The 18,028-nt window shown below is 36.9% G+C and overlaps 1 protein-coding gene across 4 annotated transcripts in view; it reads left to right on the top strand.

Moving 5' to 3' along the window:
• The window catches only part of ARHGAP24 (Rho GTPase activating protein 24), a 489,891-nt gene that overhangs the window by 211,399 nt on the left and 260,464 nt on the right, over positions 1-18,028 (top strand). For 3 of the 4 annotated variants that reach the window (XM_028124176.2, XM_028124177.2, XM_028124178.2), the window contains exon 3: positions 13,853-13,940. In XM_028124176.2, the coding sequence (XP_027979977.1) occupies positions 13,853-13,940 (88 nt within the window). Of the gene's footprint in view, positions 1-13,852; positions 13,941-18,028 lie in introns of those variants that run through there. The other variant, XM_028124179.1, reaches the window with a different exon arrangement.

Genomic DNA, 18,028 nt, shown 5'->3' with positions numbered 1-18,028 from the left:
ACATTACATCATTAGTTTTTGATGTAGTGTTCCATGATTCATTGTTTGCGTATAACACCCAGCGCTCCATTCAGTACGTGCCCTCCTTAATACCCATCACCAGGCTAACCCATCCCCCCACCCCCTCCCCTCTAGAACCCTCAGTTTGTTTTTCAGAGCCCATCATCTCTCATGGTTTGTCTCCCCCTCCGATTCCCCCCACCTTCATTTTTCCCTTCCTACTACCTTCTTCTCCTTCTTTTTTTAACATATAATGTATTATTTGCTTCTTAATCATAGCAGCCAATTCAATGTTTTTAAGGCAGGGAAAGAAGTCAATGACACTTGAGTAGCTTGGGGCAGGAGCCAGGAACAAACATAATGTGTGCTATCATGGGAGAGCAACTATAAAATCAATGGAACTTCTGAGATTAAAAATACTAGACTATTAAAAAAAAATACTAGACTATTGAATCCAAAACTTTAGTCACTGATATTTTCCTCTGAGATTATTTTGCTAAGCAAGAAGAGTAGCTATTTGCCAAGGAAAGCCAAATTTAAATTTAGAATAAAATATTCCTACACACACACATATACACACATTATCAAAGAAACTTAAATATGAAACAAAATTCCCCCCCAAACGGTTTTTAAATGGGCCTAGGCTCATACTCACTGCAGTTTCTCAGTTCCAAGTCACCTTAGTATATCCAGAATAACACAGAGCCCACTAGCTGTATCTTTAACACTGTGAGTGAATTAATTCAAAACAGCTCTTTACATAAAAGGGTTATCTTTTCATGTTAAAAAAGTAATATTTTTGCAATGTAGAAATTCTGGAGAAAAAAGTAAAAGGGATATTTAAAAAATTCAACAGTGTAGAGAGAAGTATTAATAGTTTATGATTATATTTTTGTTTTAATATTATTTACATTTTATTTTTGCATATTATTTTCATTTTAAATTTAATTTATGAATAGGTAAAACATTCATATGACTTCAAAATCAAAACAGTCCTAAATGTGTACATTGAAAAATCCTAAATATGTATATATTATTATTTTCTGTATATGCATTTAGCTATATATGTACATATATATGTGTGTATCTATATATAGCTCTCTAGAGAGCTAATATACAAATTCTCTGATAGATATAAATTATTTTATTTTTATGACTGCATAATACTCCATTAGGCAGATATATCATAGTTTATTAAATCAATTTTTCATTAATGAACACCTGAGTTGTTTCCAGTTCTGCTATTTGTAATGCAAATAACCTTGCATATATGTCGTTTCTTAGCTTTCTGAGTGTGATAAATATCACCAAAGTACCTTCTATAAGAATTTTAGTATTTTTCCTTCCTACCACCTCCTACATGAGAGTGCTTTCTTTATTTCTTTCTTTTTTCTTTCTTTCTTTCTTTCTTTCTTCCTTTCTTTCTTTCTTTCTTTCTTTCTTTCTTTCTTTCTTTCTTTCTTTCTTTCTTTCTTTCTAAGATTTTATTTATTATGAGAGTGAGTTTTAGAGAAAGCAGGAACAGGGGGAGAGGCAGAGGCAGAGGGAGAGGGAGAAGCAGACTCCTGGCTGAGCAGGGAGCCCTGAGCAGGGCTTGATTCCAGGACCCTGAGATCATAACCTGAGCCAAAGGTAGATGCTTAACCAACGGAGCCACCCAGGCGCCCCAAGAGTGCTGCCTTCTTTACCAATAGAAAATGTTGTCAAACTTTTGTAATTTTGCGAAAGCATATTATCTTTACACAAGTAAACCTGCACTGCATATGCAACTTCAGCACCATACTTTAAGCATCATTTTGAACATAATTGACTATAGTTCAAAGTAGAGGAAAGCCAAGAAAAGTAGGTGTACCTTAAGTCAAAGGAGATTTTTTTTTTTAAAGTTCAGTGTCAAAAGCAAGTATGATTAAGTCCTAGGTTGCCTTCTTCCTGCTAAAGACATTTTTCTTCCAAATAAACTTCCCAATTTTAATTTAAATATATGGTAAGTTATTTAACTATAAAACAATTATACTTGGTTGTTTAAAAAATAGCAAATTCTTTATATTTAGCATCTCAATTTATTTTGGGACTATAGGTTTACCTTTTATACAGTTTCTTGCAAGGTTGAATCACGTTTTTTTTCCACTTTATTTTTATTTATTTTTTTAAAGATTTTATTTATGTATTTGAGAGAGAGAGAACACCCACAAGCAGGGCTGGTGGGGGCGCAAAAGGGGAGAGAGAAGCAGGGTCCCTGCTGGAGCCCTTCTTGGGGCTCAATCCCAGGACCCCAGGATCATGACCTGAGGTGAGGGCAGACAATTAACCGAGTAAGCCACCCAGGCGCCCTCCACTTTATTTTTAAATACACAAAGTGTTTATTAGTTATTTAAGATAAAAGGTTAAATGGAACTATTTTAATTATCATCAGTTTTCTGGTCCATTGAAAATGGCTTATTGGACCCTTGTTTTTGGGGTTCCAGGGTTTCCCATAATAGATATTATAGAGCTATGTTTTTGCTCTTTGTATTTCTATTTCATAATGAGACATAAGCTCCAAAAGAATATTCTTTTTCTCCTACTGCCATAGACCTCACTTGAAACCTTTGGCATTTACCACCTTCTGAAAAGCTGACAGTTCTTTTTCTGGTTGAGAAATAATAAACGTTTTAAAATGGTATATATTGTCGGACATAAAATACAAAGTCAAGGTCCCAGTAATTAATTGAGAGGGGTTAGCAATTAAATTCAGTCCTCTCCAGGGCCCCTGGGTGGCTCAGATGGTTGGGCGGCTGCCTCCTGCTCAGGTCATGATCCTGGAGTCCCTGGATCGGGCAGCATCGGGCTCCCTGCTGGGCGGGGAGTTGGCCTCTCCCTCTGACCCAACCCCCTCTCATGTGCTCTCTCTCTCTCTCAAATAAATAAATACAATCTTTAAAAAAAAAAAAAAAGCCTCAGTCCTCTCCAAATAAAGACTCTTAACCTTACCACAGATACTCTGTTCTGGGGTTCCAAAAACATGAAGGTGACACTAATCAGTTCCTCATATTGAGAGTCGAGGGTGGGGTAAGGAGGGATTTTCTTTGGCTACCACCTAATTTCAGTACCTTGTATACTGGGGACTCACCCCCAGAATCATTGGCTAATTAGAGGCTAGCCGTCACTTACCAACACTTTGAGAATTAGCAGTGGTCTTCTTTCAAAACCTCAACTTTTTACGGCTCCTCACAAGGGATCATTTGCTTCCAAAGTATGTTTTATATGTATTAACTTATGTACATTAGTTTCCTTTGACTGCCCTAACAAATTCCCACAAATGTGATGGCTTGAAACAACAGAAATTTATTCTCTCACAGTTCTGAGTTCAAAAGATTTGGGGAAATGAAGATATATAGGCAGGGCCAGACTTTGAGAGGCTCTAGGAGTGAACACTTCCAGCTTCTGGTGACTGTCACCATTTCCTGGCTTGTGACTATGTCCTTTCAGTCTTTGCATCTATTTCCACATCTCCTCCTGTGTGATTATCATATCTGCCTCTTTTATTTTTTTTTTAATGTTTCTTTCTTTATTTGGGAGAGGGAGTGGGGGGGAGCGTGGGAGGGTGGTACAGAGGGAGAGGCAGTAAGAATCTCAAGTCCACTCTGCCCGGAGCAGGGAGCAGGGAACTCTAGGCGGTGCTCGATCTCATGACTCTGAGATCACAACCTGAGCAGAAACCAAGAGTCTGACACTCAATGGACTGCACCACCCAGGCACACCATATCTGCCTCTTTTATAAAGATATTTGTGATTGGATTTAAGGCCCACCCAGATAATCCAGGGTAATTCTCTGTCAGGATTCTTAACTGAATTACATCCACAGAGACCCTTTTTGCTGATAAGATTACATTTACAGGTTCCAGGAATTAGGACCTGCTATCTTTGGGTGGCCATTATTCAGAGTACTATACTATATTTAGACATGGCCTTGAACTGTCTTCCACAGTCTTTACTGCAAAGCAGAAATTTAACCTTGAGATTCCAAATGCCCCTATCCAACCTTGATTTCTCCTGTCATTTTTCTTTGTTTTCTAAAAAATATATTTTTTCTTGGTATGCTAGTAAAATGTGCTGTTTTAAAATTATTTTAAAAATAGGAAAAACTTAGCAAAATAAAAATTGTCTACAACCTGAATAGTCAAAGATAACCACTTATTAACATCTCCATTTTTTTCCCTAAGCATTTAGCATCCTCAGCACATGGTACATACTAAATATATATTTGATGAAAAAACAAGCAAGTGAACATTGCATTGTAGCTTTCTATCATATAAAGGAAGTGGAGCTTTAACGTCAGGGGGGTCAGGTTGCATCTCTGCACTTCACCAGCTGCATGTTACTCATCTTTTTATGCCTCAACATTCCGTGAAATGGACAGTTATAATTGTACCTCCACATAGGGCTTTTTAGAAGATTATAATATACAGCAGAGGGTTGGCACATAAATCTCAGTAGATATTAGCTGTAAGATTCAAGATGGAAAAAGGGGATTTCACTCCAAAGTTAGTAATTGTTGGGGGATGGATTTTGTGTCAACATTTGGATTTTTTCTCCCAATTAATTAATTAATTGAGAATTAATTAATTTAAATCTTTCAAAAATGGCATGGAACACCATAAGGAAATTAGTGAGATATTCCAGCTGAACTCTGGATGACCGTGGTATTGAAAAGGGATTCATATATTTAATAAGCATGAGGATGGTCATTTCTAAGGTCTCTACCAATTTTGAGAGTATGATTATAGAATTTTGAATTTTGAATAATAATGTCTTCCTTTTCCCATATTCCTAATCTGTTTTCCTCCTGTTGTCAAGGAGTTTCTCCATTTTCCAATAAATCAAGAACATGTAGACAAATAGGAGTGATCTAAATGTAGCTAGACAGGTAATGGCCATGTTCCCAGAGTGAATGTTTGTGCAGGAGGACTCCACTGGGGAATAAATTTATGTACTTCTGTTCTGTCCAGAGGGGGTGTTGACATGGGTCCTTGTGTCTGAGAAGAAAGGGTTAAAAGCTTTTAAATGAATTATATCAAAATACGTTACATATTTCTCTCCATCACAATTAATGCATAATTAATTAACCTCCTAGGATCTGAACATGTGTAATAATATTATGTAAATGCTGCTTTAAATGAAAATGAATGCAGAATGACAATGCTTCTCAAGTGCTAAATCTGCAGTTAATATAAAGTAGCAACCTGAGACATCTATATAGAGAATTTATTTCTGTTTATTCAATAATTATAAAATAGTCTCATGCTATTATGTTTGTCATGGTTAATTTAAATAATGGTTTGGAAATATTACATCTATTACTTTGAGGAAAAACAGTACATTCTACAAGGTGCCCAGCTTTGTGAATACTGTGCTCTTTCTCTGTAAGGCAATTATAACAATGCTTAGGTCAGTGTTCCCCAAAGAATTTTCACATCAAAATTACTCTGGTAGATTCTAAAATGTAGATTTGCAAGTCTCCCCTTCACTTCCCTCCCAGCAGCATTCCAGGAATTGGTGTAACTAATTTCAGAGGCTAAGAAAAAACTTAATAACTCTTTATAAAACTTCTCCAACCTGCTTTAAAAAGCAGTAATTGATTAGAAATAGGAATATAAATTGGGTCACTAATCAAAGATAAAGTCCTTAAAGCAGCTTGTATTCATTTATTCATTCATTTTTTGTTCAAATATGTATAGGAATTTACTGTGTCAGGCTCTATGCCTCCCTGAGCTTCATTTCTTCATCTCTAAAATGAGAAATACCTACATCACAAAGTCAATGAGCAAATGAATGATGTAAACAGTGTACATATTGATTTAGCAAACTAATAGGTAAGAAATGTCAGCAATCATCATTATCAATATCATTATCCCATGCTATTTACTATTTTGATTGTTAATTAGAGGTTTGCTTCTTTTGGTTAGTTTAGCTTTACAAACGATAGTAAAAAATAACTTAAAATTTTTTAATTAGTTTACCTCCCTGTTTACTTGACTAGATGATAATACTAGCAGATACATATTGAACCTTTACTAGAGCTACCTCATTATTTGGGGATTTGCAAAATATGGGCCCAAAATATCCTTGAGGCTTCTGGGATATAGAAAGATTTTTTTTTATATTGAAAGCAGCTAAAAAAATTTAGTATGTATGAGACATTTTTCTGAAAACTACCCATATTAGCTCATAGTGACTTTATGAAGTAGGTTCTATTTTTAATCCCATTTTAAGACTGTAGAAGCTGAGGAAAAGGGAGGATAACAGTCTTCCTGAAGTCTTATGGCTAACTGGTGGTAGAGTGGGAATCTGAAACTAAGCAGATTAACTGCAGAGCAGATTTACCGAACCAGAAACTTCATTGTCACTGGGAGACTGTTATATGGCCGGAGTGCTTCTGGGTAAAATTTTATATCATTTTTTTTTCAATTTTCAACCTTCCCTGAGTGATCCTAAGATCCAAGAGTGCAAAGACATTATTGGAATTTCTCTCCATTATATCCTTTGTGCCTAGGAGAGGGACTGTCTTATGCCAAGTGCTGTTAAATAAGTATTTGTTCAATGACTTAATGAAATTACTTGCTACAAAGGAAAAAAAATCAACCTATGTTACTCTAAAAAAAACTGTTGAATAATAGCGATTTCCCCTTGATGTCATTTTTCAACCTCTTTCTAGTTGCATTAAAAACACATATATATATATATATCGTCAAGCTGAGACTTTGCCTAGTCCCTTGTGATGTTCATGATTATTGTTAGTGCTGGAAAAAAATTCTTATTGGTGTGCTCATAGAAACTAACAAAGGTACTGCACATGCATACATTTCTTTTTTCAATTCAAATTCTAGAGAATAAGATGACTGTGCTTATTTTCAACATCATCTTGCTTTTACCCCAATATCTTGTGGTTTTGGCTCAGTGATTTGGTAGTAACTAAAGATGAGCTTCTTTTCTAATAGCAATTTAGGCTGAAAATGAGACACTATTATCGTTCTGAACTATGTTTCTTTTGCCAACTCTTAGCTCTCAAACTATAAGAGATTTTAACATATTATCTCATTTTGAAATTTTAAAGATTCTTTAGGAAAAGATATTTCCTATAATGGATAAAAATAAGCATAATTCCATTCTGAATATGCTGGTTAGTTATTGACATGTAACTGTTGCCGTATGCACTAAACTTCCATCAAAAAGGTTACATCTCTTTCTTATACTTGAGCCTCTTGTCCTTGACCCTCCAAAATTAACAATGACGCATATTGCACATCGTAGGATAATATGCTATTTCTTAGAAAACTCAGAGCACCTGCAACCTATTTTGTCACTCAAGATCCCAGCAAGAAATTGATGGCTCCACTTTAAAAGGGGTAATTGTAGACTGTATGATAAAGAAACCATTTATAAAGTGTTGGAACGGTTCATAGAAATCCACAAATAGGGAAAACATCCCGAGCCTGTTAGCTCCACTGGAACCAGGGGAAGCCTGCAAATTTAGAAGATGTGGACTAAGGTATCCAGTGCAACGAGGGCCAAATTTCTGGCTAGCATGGAGGAGGGCAGGTCAATAAGCACCTCAGTCTGTCTCTCTTGTGGCCTTCTTAACTTCTGCTATGACCTCTCAAAACCAAACTGAAGTCAGAGGTCAAGAGAGCCTGGTTTTTGAAACTTATAGAGATTACTTTCCTGAAATACAGAATAGAGTGATGGGTGGAAAGAAGATGGGGGAGGGGCAAACAGAGAGCATCCAGCCCAACTACAAGCGAACAGAAAATTAAAGAATATCACACAATTTTGGCTCAAGTACATGAGCTTATTAGAGCTTAATTCTTCTTTATTCCCCATTTCAAATAAAAGGCACCACCTTTCTTCTAGATATACAGAAGAGAAAAACTGAAGTCATCTTCGACTCTTCCTTCTTCATTCACTATTGTTTAAACTCTGTCCAGTTTCTTTTATGTTTCTGAAAATGATATCTCCAGTAATGCATCTCTGGGGAAAATTTATGCCATTTCTGCTGCCAACACAGACTTTTGGTAAGTCTTGATGTTGCTATCTCTGACAAATTAATTGCTTCATGGTAACAAACTTCTAAGAGGCTGGTATTCTTAAATCTCCATCTGCTTTGCTCTAGAGCCTGCTCATGTTCTCAGTTGTTATGGATGTCAAGTACAGCATCCTCTGCCCTGGGCTAGATTTTCCACGGGGTGTCCTCAACTTCACCAACAGTCTTTACTTCCTAATTATTCCTCCATGTGAAAATTCTCTTATTCTAATGTGCTCTGCGCACATGGCCCTAATTACTGCTTTTGCAGATGTGATTTCCTCCATTTTAGAAGATTACCCCTAGCTCACTAAATCTTAAAATCGAATCTTCCTTTAAAAACCATTTTTTCATATTACCTTTCTTAACTAATCAGACCTCTCTAATGACACTCTCAAACTTTTATTTTATCTGTTTGCTTTTCTACATACTTGTAGGTACTTATTTCTTGTGTAGTCATGTTATTCTTGTATTGAGAGTAAAGAGTTTATTTCTTTCACACACTTCACATCATCTGAAATAGTTTTAGAAATAATATCTGGCGCGTGGTAGTGTCTCAATAAACTACTTCTCAGTCGGATTGGGCACTTTTATTTTACTTGCTCATTAGTTGTTTATTTGTTTGCTTAGCTAATTTAGAGCAGCTCTGGAAAGAATTAACCAAACCCATATAAACAGTGCATACTTTTTGACTACTGATTTCTCTCTGAGGGATTTGTCCTACAGAATAAGTTAAGCAGGAGCTCAAGGATTTAGCTTCATGGATGTTCATGAAAATATTCTTTATAGTAACACTTACAAAAAACATAAATACTTTACAACAGAGGATGTGAAAGCATGTATATTCAAACAAGCACTATACTATTTAGTTTTAAAAAACGATGTTAATTATTAAATTGGCATATACTATTTAGTTTTTTTTTTAAGATTTTATTTATTTATTTGACAGAGAGAGACACAGCAAGAGAGGGAACACAAGCAGGGGGAGTGGGAGAGGGAGAAGCAGGCTTCCCGCTGAGCGGGGAGACTGATGCGGGGCTCGATCCCAGGACCCTGGGACTATGACCTGAGCCGAAGGCAGACGCTTAATGACTGAGCCACCCAGGTGCCCCTACTATTTAGTTTTAAAAAATGATGTTAATTATTAAATTGGCATAATAACAATACATGATTTTTAAGTTTTGAAGGAGATAATAAATTAGGCTTTTTTTATTTTTTTTTTTTAAGATTTTATTTATTTATTTGAGAGAGAGAGAATGAGAGATAGAGAGCACGAGAGGGAAGAGGGTCAGAGGGAGAAGCAGACTCCCTGCTGAGCAGGGAGCCCGATGTGGGACTCGATCCCAGGACTCCAGGATCATGACCTGAGCCAAAGGCAGTCGCTTAACCAACCGAGGCACCCAGGCGCCCAAATTAGGCTTTTTTTTTTATTATAGTTTTGTAAAAGTCAACTGTAGATGTTAATACACATATATACATAAAAATATACAAATACAGCTAATATTAATTATCTATGGCAGTGGGTAAACTACAGATTTTTTAAATTTATCTGCATTTTCTAACAATATAAAATTCCAGAGTACTTTGAAAATAACTATCACAATTAACACTCTTCTCTCAATTAGGGGCGCCTGGGTGGCTCAGACGGTTAAGCGTCTGCCTTTGGCTCAGGTCATGATCCCAGGGTGCTAGGATCCAGCCCTGCATTGGGCTCCCTGCTGAGCAGGGAGCCTGCCCCTCCCTCTCCCTCTGCCTGCTGCTTCCCCTGCTTGTACACTCTCCCTGTCTGTCAAAAAAAAAAAAGACTCTTCTCTCAGTTATAGACTTTAACTATATGGTTTCTGTACAAGGTGATCGAGTTAGCAGTGTCGATTAAATAATTTTATTTTACTTACTGAATGACTTAAAGAATTAACCAGAGCAAATTTTTGTCAATTACAATATATCCTGCCCTAACCACTGTTTGCTGATATTAAAACTATTATGCTGACATCACAATTTATTTGGAAAACAGCCAAAATATAGAATCTGTAAGATGTCAAATTTGAAAATGAAAACAAAATTTCAGCCAGAAGTAGCTATTTCACATGTATGACAAAAACAACAAAGGATAGCACTACTTTACCTTTTAAGGACCAAGCAAAGTGGTTGGGGATTTCCTGAAGGAGAATGGCTCTTGCAGGAGAATTATTTGTGCAGGAAAGTGGCTTGAATTAAACTTATACAATGTGTGTACAGTTTAAGATCCTAAGTAGAGCCTGAAGGCACAGAATTAAACAGGAGCCATACAGACCCCCATGCAAGTATACAAGCACACATGCATGCATAAATGAATACTGCGTCTGTCTAGAAGTTGAGATGCTATGTTCTAACACTCAGCTAAAGCAGAAATTTAATGACTTCACAAAATCATTTCAGTAAGTAAAATAAACTCTTAATTGAAGCAATGATTTTATCATTTTATATGGAAACCATATAGATTCAACCTATAGAAAAAAGATCTTAATTATGATGAATATTTTCAAAGTACTTAGTAATTTTTTTAAAAAATTACTGAAAAGTCCTGGAACACAAAATGGGACCCATAGGCTAGACACAGTAGATATGATGAGAAGCAGGAAAATCTGCTTCCTGGAGGAGGAAAACTAAGGCAATATCTCCACCACTTCCTCTTATAAGCAGGGACAGAAAGGGGTATGTCTAACATATAATTCCTTGGGCTTTAGTTAGGGACTGTTATGCTTGATCACTCTAAGCCTCGAAGTGGATGGAGTTGATGACTATAATTTTCTGTGCCAAACCAGGTAGGATAAAAATTGAGTACAGTATTACTTGAGCTAAATATTGCTTCAAACTGGCAAAACTGGAGGATAGAATATGGTTCACAATAGCACAGGCTTTTAAATCCAGCATGCTTGGTTTTGAATTTTGGCTTTACTACACTCACAGTACTGATTCACTCAACAATTTTTAGCATTAACCTTATGGCAGGCAAAATACTAGGCATTGGTGGTAAATTAGGGAGCAAAACATGTATTATCCTTGTTCCCTTACAGTTTAATGATGGAGAGAGGCATTAATCAAATAATTTTACAAATAACATAATTGCATACAATGGAAATCAATGCAGGAAAATTTTCTGGAAGCTATGCAAGTATATTTTGGATGTTCAGTCAGTGGTTACAAAATAATCCAGGAAAGAATGTAATCCTAAAGTAGACGGGAGTATGATACTACTTAGAGAATTTATGATACTACTTATTTATTTACTGGCTTGATTATAGAAAGTCATAGAAAGCATCAAAAGCAAAAAGTAGAAAAATGAGCTTATAGACCATCCAGAACTTTATCCTAGGACAAATGAAAGGCATTGAAGAGTTTTAAGCAAGAAACTTGCAAGGTGAAATTTCTGTTTCTCTAAAGATACTTTGACTACATTAAGGAAAAAAGTGGATTGAAAGATTTTGAGTATTATGGGGAATTCAGTGAATTTGAAACATAGCAGACCACAGGGGCACCTGGGTGGCTCAGTCAGTTAAGTGTTTGCCTTCGGCTCAGGTCATGATCTTGGGGTCCTGAGATTGAGCCCCCTGTCAGGCTCCCTGCTCATCAGAGAGTCTGCTTCTCCCTCTGCCCCTCCCCCCACTTGTGCTCTCTCCCTCTCTCTCTCTCAAATAAATAAAATCTTAAAACACACACACACACACACACACACACACACACACAAAACATACCGGACTGCAGACAATAGTCACTTGAACTAGGGAGTGATGGAAGTAGAGATATACTAGAGATGATGACTGCTACATTTTCTGGCTTTTGCAACTGATTGGAAGAAGATGCCAGTCACAAAGCTAGGGAATACATAAACAGAACCCAAAATAATTGCATGTAAATGGACTAAATTTCTCCACATCCTCACCAACATCTGTCATTTCCTGACTTGTTAATTTTAGCCATTCTGACTGGTGTGGGGTGGTATCTCATTGAGGTTTTGATTTGGATTTCCCTGATGCCGAACGATGTTGAGCACTTTTTCCTGTGTCTGTTGGCCATTTGGATGTCTTCTTTGGAGAAATGTCTGTTCATGTCTTCTGCCCATTTCTTGATTGGATTATTTGTTCTTTGGGTGTTGAGTTTGATAAGTTCTTTATAGATTTTGGATACTAGCCCTTTATCTGATATGTCATTTGCAAATATCTTCTCCCATTCTGTCGGTTGTGATCTCACTGATATGAGGAATTTGAGAAACAAGACAGAGGATCATAAGGGAAGGGAGGGAAAAATGAAACAAGACGAAACCAGAGATGGAGATAAACCATAAGAGACTCTTAATCTCAGGAAACAAACTGAGGGTTGCTGGAGTGGTGGGGGGTGGGAGGGATAGGGTGGCTGGGTGATGGACATTGGGGAGGGTATGTGCTATGGTGAGCGCTGTGAATTGTGTAAGACTGATGAATCACAGACCTGTGCCCCTGAAATAAATAATACATTATATGTTAATTTAAAAAATTGACTAAATTTAATTTAAGATGCTTTTGAGATATCCAGATGGAATTCAAATCAGTTCTTGGATATAAAGGTCTGAAGCTCAGAGAGCCCTGAGTTAGAAATAGTAATCTGATGTTCATTGGTTTATAGCTGGTTATTGAAGTCATAGGCATGAATGAGATAGCTCCCAGAGAGACTAGAGTCAGAAGAGAAGGAATCATTGGATACATCTTTGAAACACTTTAATATTTAAAGGACACTTGGAGTCCGCATAAGAGTCTCAACACAAAACCAAGAGAAAAACCTGGAGAAAACCAAGAAACCAAGGAAAGAAGATGCTTCAAGAAAGAGTGGTTAATAGTGCTGAATATTCCTGGGAAGTCATAATTTAGTGAGGATTGAAAATTGTCAAGCATGCGACTTGTGAGAATCATGTAATTAGAAGTGTGGGTGCACAAACCAGGCTGCAGTGGATATATGTAAGGAAATAGATTCAATGTAGGCAACTCTTTACTAGGCCAGGAAAAAAAAGATGATAGCTGGAGGGGGTAGTCAAAGTAATATCTTTTATTTTTAATTTTTATTTTTTTAAAGATTTTATTTATTTATTTGAGAGAGAGAGAGAGCACGAGCAGGGAAAGGGGCAGAGGGAGAAGGAGAAACAGACTCCCTGCTGAGCAGGGAGCCTGATGCAGGGCTCGATCCCAGGACCCTGGGATCATGACTTCAGCCAAAGGCAGACGCTTAACTGGGCCACCCGGGTGCCTCCCATCTTTTATTAGGATAGCATTTTAAGTATATCTCAATTCTAATGGAAATAATACACTAAAGAGAGAGAAATCTAACAGAAAAGAGAAGGAATAATCAAGAGAAGGCTCTGGTAACATTGGCTAAGTTATTTATATCATTGCCTTGGTTTACACAGCTATAAAATGGGGAAAATAATACCTAACTTATAAGACTATTGTAACAACTAAATTCTAACAATTAAATAATATAATGTTGGTAGAATGCTCAGTAAAAATCTGGCACACAGAATGCATTTAATAAATCGGTGCTTAAAATGAACTCAGCACCTAATACAGTGTCTTGTACACATTAGGTGGTCAACAAATACTTATTAAAAGTTGAATGAATATGATTCTGTTCCATGATGTTTGATCAGTTGGGAATATAAATGAATCTGATGCATATTACTATATACTGGATTACAGATACACCTTGGATATCCACTGATGAGGATGATGATATTCAGTATTTGCCTTCTGATGATGTTGATGTTTGGGGCCTCTGTGTTCACAGGGTACCATTTTTCTGCCTGGAAATAAAGTCCTTGAGCATCCCTGCAATGAAGAGAGCCCAGGAAAATTCCTTTTTGAAGTAGTTCCAGGTAAGAGAGTTTTCTGGCTTACGTTTTTACCATTCCATGTTGGTAAAAGTGAAGACACACAACTTTTATTCTTCTTGAGTTGTGGCTAAGAACATTAATTTGAAAAGGCAAGTGCCAAGTTTGGTTGGTATTTACACAGGTAATGATTCCAGAGTTGTACCCCCGTACAATGATTGCGTGCACATGCGCGCACACACACACACACACACACACACGCGCACATGCGCGCGCACACACACTACACACATGGCCACATGACTATTGGATATCCATTTGTTCATGAGACTCCAGAGTTGACCAGAAGTCATGACACGGCATTTATAAGGGACTATTGGAGACAAAATTAGTTTTACAGTGCTCTCGTGATAAGAAATTTGGCAAGATATTACAGGTGGACTGCGTTGCCCAGCTGATTCATTGTCATATTTCCTCACAAATTACATCTTAACGGAATCTTTACTCTAAAAATAAAACAACAAAAATCCTCTTTCAGTGACTAACCAAACATTGCCGTTCTGTACCTCAGCTTTGCTCCCAAACAACCACTTCCACATGTTTGGCTTATAGCATTGCGGATGTCTCTGTCAAGCCATGAGATCCTGCAGTTAAATTTCTTCAACATCTGTGCATTTTTTTCTAGTCATCTGCATCCTTCTCTCTCAGAGTACCTGATCTCCACTTAAATGTTTGACTCACTCAACAACAATTTTTTTTCAAGGCCATTATCTACTTCTTTGATCAGTTCGTTAGCCCTTCCTTAATTCTTGATGTAAGAAAAAGGGTTAGGAATGTGGTTTTTATAGCATTGGCTCAGGCTAACCCAGTTCATGTGATACTGACACTGATTTAATCACAGTCTAGGGTGTGTGTGAATTTATTTGGGTGACTAATATGTAATGCATATCAATAATGCTGGCACAAGGGAGTCAATAAAACACTTTTCCCTGGATTTATAAATCCTGGGAATCTGAAATGTGGAAGCATATTTTTCCCCTCACTGGAAACAGCTGTAGCACTGAGTTCATCTGGCTTATGATGGAATCCATGACTAAATGTTAATTAATGCAGCTGAAGTGCAGAAAGGTTAGTCAGATGCATTGTGTTATTTGTTTCCCCCCGGGGAGAACACATTGTAAGAAACTTGAATCTTGTTTGCCCTATTAAAATGTTTTTATACTTACTTTTTAGTGGAATACCCTGTATGGAACCAAATTCCAGATGTTGCAAAGTCTTTGAAGTATCACTAGAGGAAATTTCTTTCCCTATTTATTCGCAACATTAGTGCCTATTGGCTTTTAAGTGAACATGGTATTCAGCTGATGGCTTTGACTCCTTATCTCCAATAATACGAAAGGTCTGCTTTCCCATTCTGTCTACTAAATGTGTGGAGATTTCATCTTTTGGGAAGGTGTTCTGCTATAACATAGATGGATATTGTCAAGATTGTTCTAGAGAGAACTGTGATGTCAAGCCCAGGAAGTCTCAAAACTTGCTAAGATTGTTGCTCTAGGGCATGTGTTTCACGTGCAGGGCATATGACGTAATGGCTTTTGATAAGCAAAGCCTATGAAGTTTCAGACTGCGTGATGTGAAATCTGAAGGTTGTCCCTTCAAAAAAAAATTATTCAAGGAAATTTAGGTTTGCTGCAGTAATTATGGAAATAAACATGTTATGCCCATAGCTCATTTGAAAAGATGCTTCCTGAACCGTTAATACAATATATAGTAGTTCTGAATTACGTTTTATAATTCTGAATTTTCTTAAGGAGTGGCAAGAGAATTGTGCCAAATACTTCTTTAAAGAGGGAGTTGGGAAAACCCTATGGTTACCTTGAGAATCCAGTGTTTGTGCCATTATTTGTGGTCATCGAGGCTTTATTAGTGTGCACCTCATATTAAGATAGAATTTCCAGACAAATGCTTCTGTACTTGTATGAAAATGTGGGGATCTGTATCACATGATTTTTAACCAATTTTTGCAAAATCAGGATTATTAACTACACATGATTTATCTTTGTAAATGAGAATGGTAAGATAGTGTTTTCTAATTATTCCAGTTGTGTGATAGTTTGACATGGGGAATCTGGAAAGTTGCAAGAGTGTTTCATTTTTCAGAAAGTGTGGGAAACAGGAAGAACTGCAGAAATGTGGTCAGTGCCTTGGACAGAAGCTTCTGTAGTCCTGCCTGGAAGCAGATCCTTAGAACACACATTTATTCTATATTGGCTTTCTCTGTGGAATTCTGTCAATCACTGCTTTTAAAAATCCATCCTACAAATGATGTTTACAGATCCAACATGATTCTGTCTTTATGTACAAATACCTCAAGCCCAACTACACAAGGTACATCAATGGATAGGATTAAATCCTTTAATCCCACATGCCTAGAGTTATTTCCAACAAAACTAACAAAAGCCTCCCAAAAGCTCTTTGCCAAATATTCTAGTACCATGTATATGCACACACATTTGTGAGTGTGTGTATGTGTGTGTGTACAAATATATATATGTATGTATATATGTGTATATATATGTATATGTATAGTTTATCGGCATATGTGCTATATATCTTTATAATTCTGTATATTTTAGGATATTATATACATAGTATATAATTCTTTATAATTTACATATATATCCATATATGCTATGTAGATAGGAGTTTTTGTTTTGTCATTTTTGTATCAATCTGAAATGTCCTCTGAAATTAAGTAATAGTCATGTGTAAGTAATACAAAAAGATTTTTCAATAGAATTGAAAGTCTCAGAAGCTTGTATATTAATTAAATTTGTATATTATATTTCTATGCAGGTTTTAAATTTTTGTAAAAAATCTGACAACAAATCTACCATAATTTAGGGTGAATTTCTGTTAAACCTGTGATTATCCCGAGAAATGAATTGTCTAAATAATGCCATGATTTATAGCATTTCACTCCAGTTTTTTCCTATTTCTCTACTTGTTATTCAAAACAGAGATGTTAGCCAAATTGGCAAATTTGAAGACTTTGCCGTCAGGCATGCCAAATTTTAGACTGGGGTGAACTTTTATGGCAAAGTGCTAAGCTTTTGGGAAATGTGGTTGAGAAAGGAATGTTGGCAGAATTTAATGTATAGTACTTGAAGTAAGAAAATGCAGTCAGTCTCTTTGCTTCTCAAAATGTGTTCTGGGCAAATTTTCCTTATGTTGCTTAAAAAAAAAAATAAGCAGTAATTAATGGATGATGATGTCTTAACTTTCTTGGAAGAATAGTCTGTCAGAGGGAGAAGACAGAGTAATTCAGAGACACAGGCAGGCAAAAGGAGACAAGAAAGTGTGTACTCCAGAAGAGGCAGGAGCCACCTCTTTCTGCTCATCAAGGTATCTCTAACACCTGGTACAGTATAATGCAAGGAGCTGATTAAATACTTATTGAAGTGTATATATTTATCAGGTTTACAGAGGACTTGCGATCCTATGAAATGGTTTATTGTTGGCGATAGCTACTCCCAACTTGGCTACGATGAACTCTTATTTCCTGCTGTGTAAGACCTTTCCATCCCCTGGTGCAGCAAAGACTTGTTTGTAGCTCTAGGGGCTGAAGTGGAGGGAAATTCTTTACGTTCACGGTCCCATTTCTCTGCCTTCCTTTCCGATAATGCCACCAAGAGAAAGACGGAAGAAGGTCCAAGCGTGCCTACACAGAAGCTATTGCTGGGGTTAGCCCCTCAACACTGACTGGTTATTATATCCCTTTTCCAAAAGTTGACTCACTAATAGAGTAACCTTTGTGGATTATTCAGCATCCCTAGAATGGGAAATCTGCTTCACGTGGTAGAATTTTCCACCCTAGGCCTGGTCTTGTTAGATGGGATACCATGAGAAGGGCTCGAGGCCAGCTGCTTTCTTTGTGCTCATTCAGCTACCAGGAAACTCATATACCCTGGTCTGCCAAGGAGGGATAATGCAGGCTCTTTCACTATTGCGGCCTCCTTCAAGGCTGTCATCTTGCCCCTTTCTCCATGAAGCATGAGCTTCAGACCCCACAGACTGAATGGCTTGCCAAACTTCATGTGAGTCTGCAACTTGGAGAAGGTGTGAGTAATAGT

This window comes from Eumetopias jubatus, unplaced genomic scaffold (genome assembly GCF_037043125.1).
Source record: "Eumetopias jubatus isolate StellerSeaLion01/CBP00866 unplaced genomic scaffold, mEumJub1_p1.0 scaffold_2, whole genome shotgun sequence".
In the NCBI taxonomy this organism is placed as follows: domain Eukaryota; kingdom Metazoa; phylum Chordata; class Mammalia; order Carnivora; family Otariidae; genus Eumetopias; species Eumetopias jubatus.
This window is presented reverse-complemented; position numbering and strand designations above follow the sequence as displayed.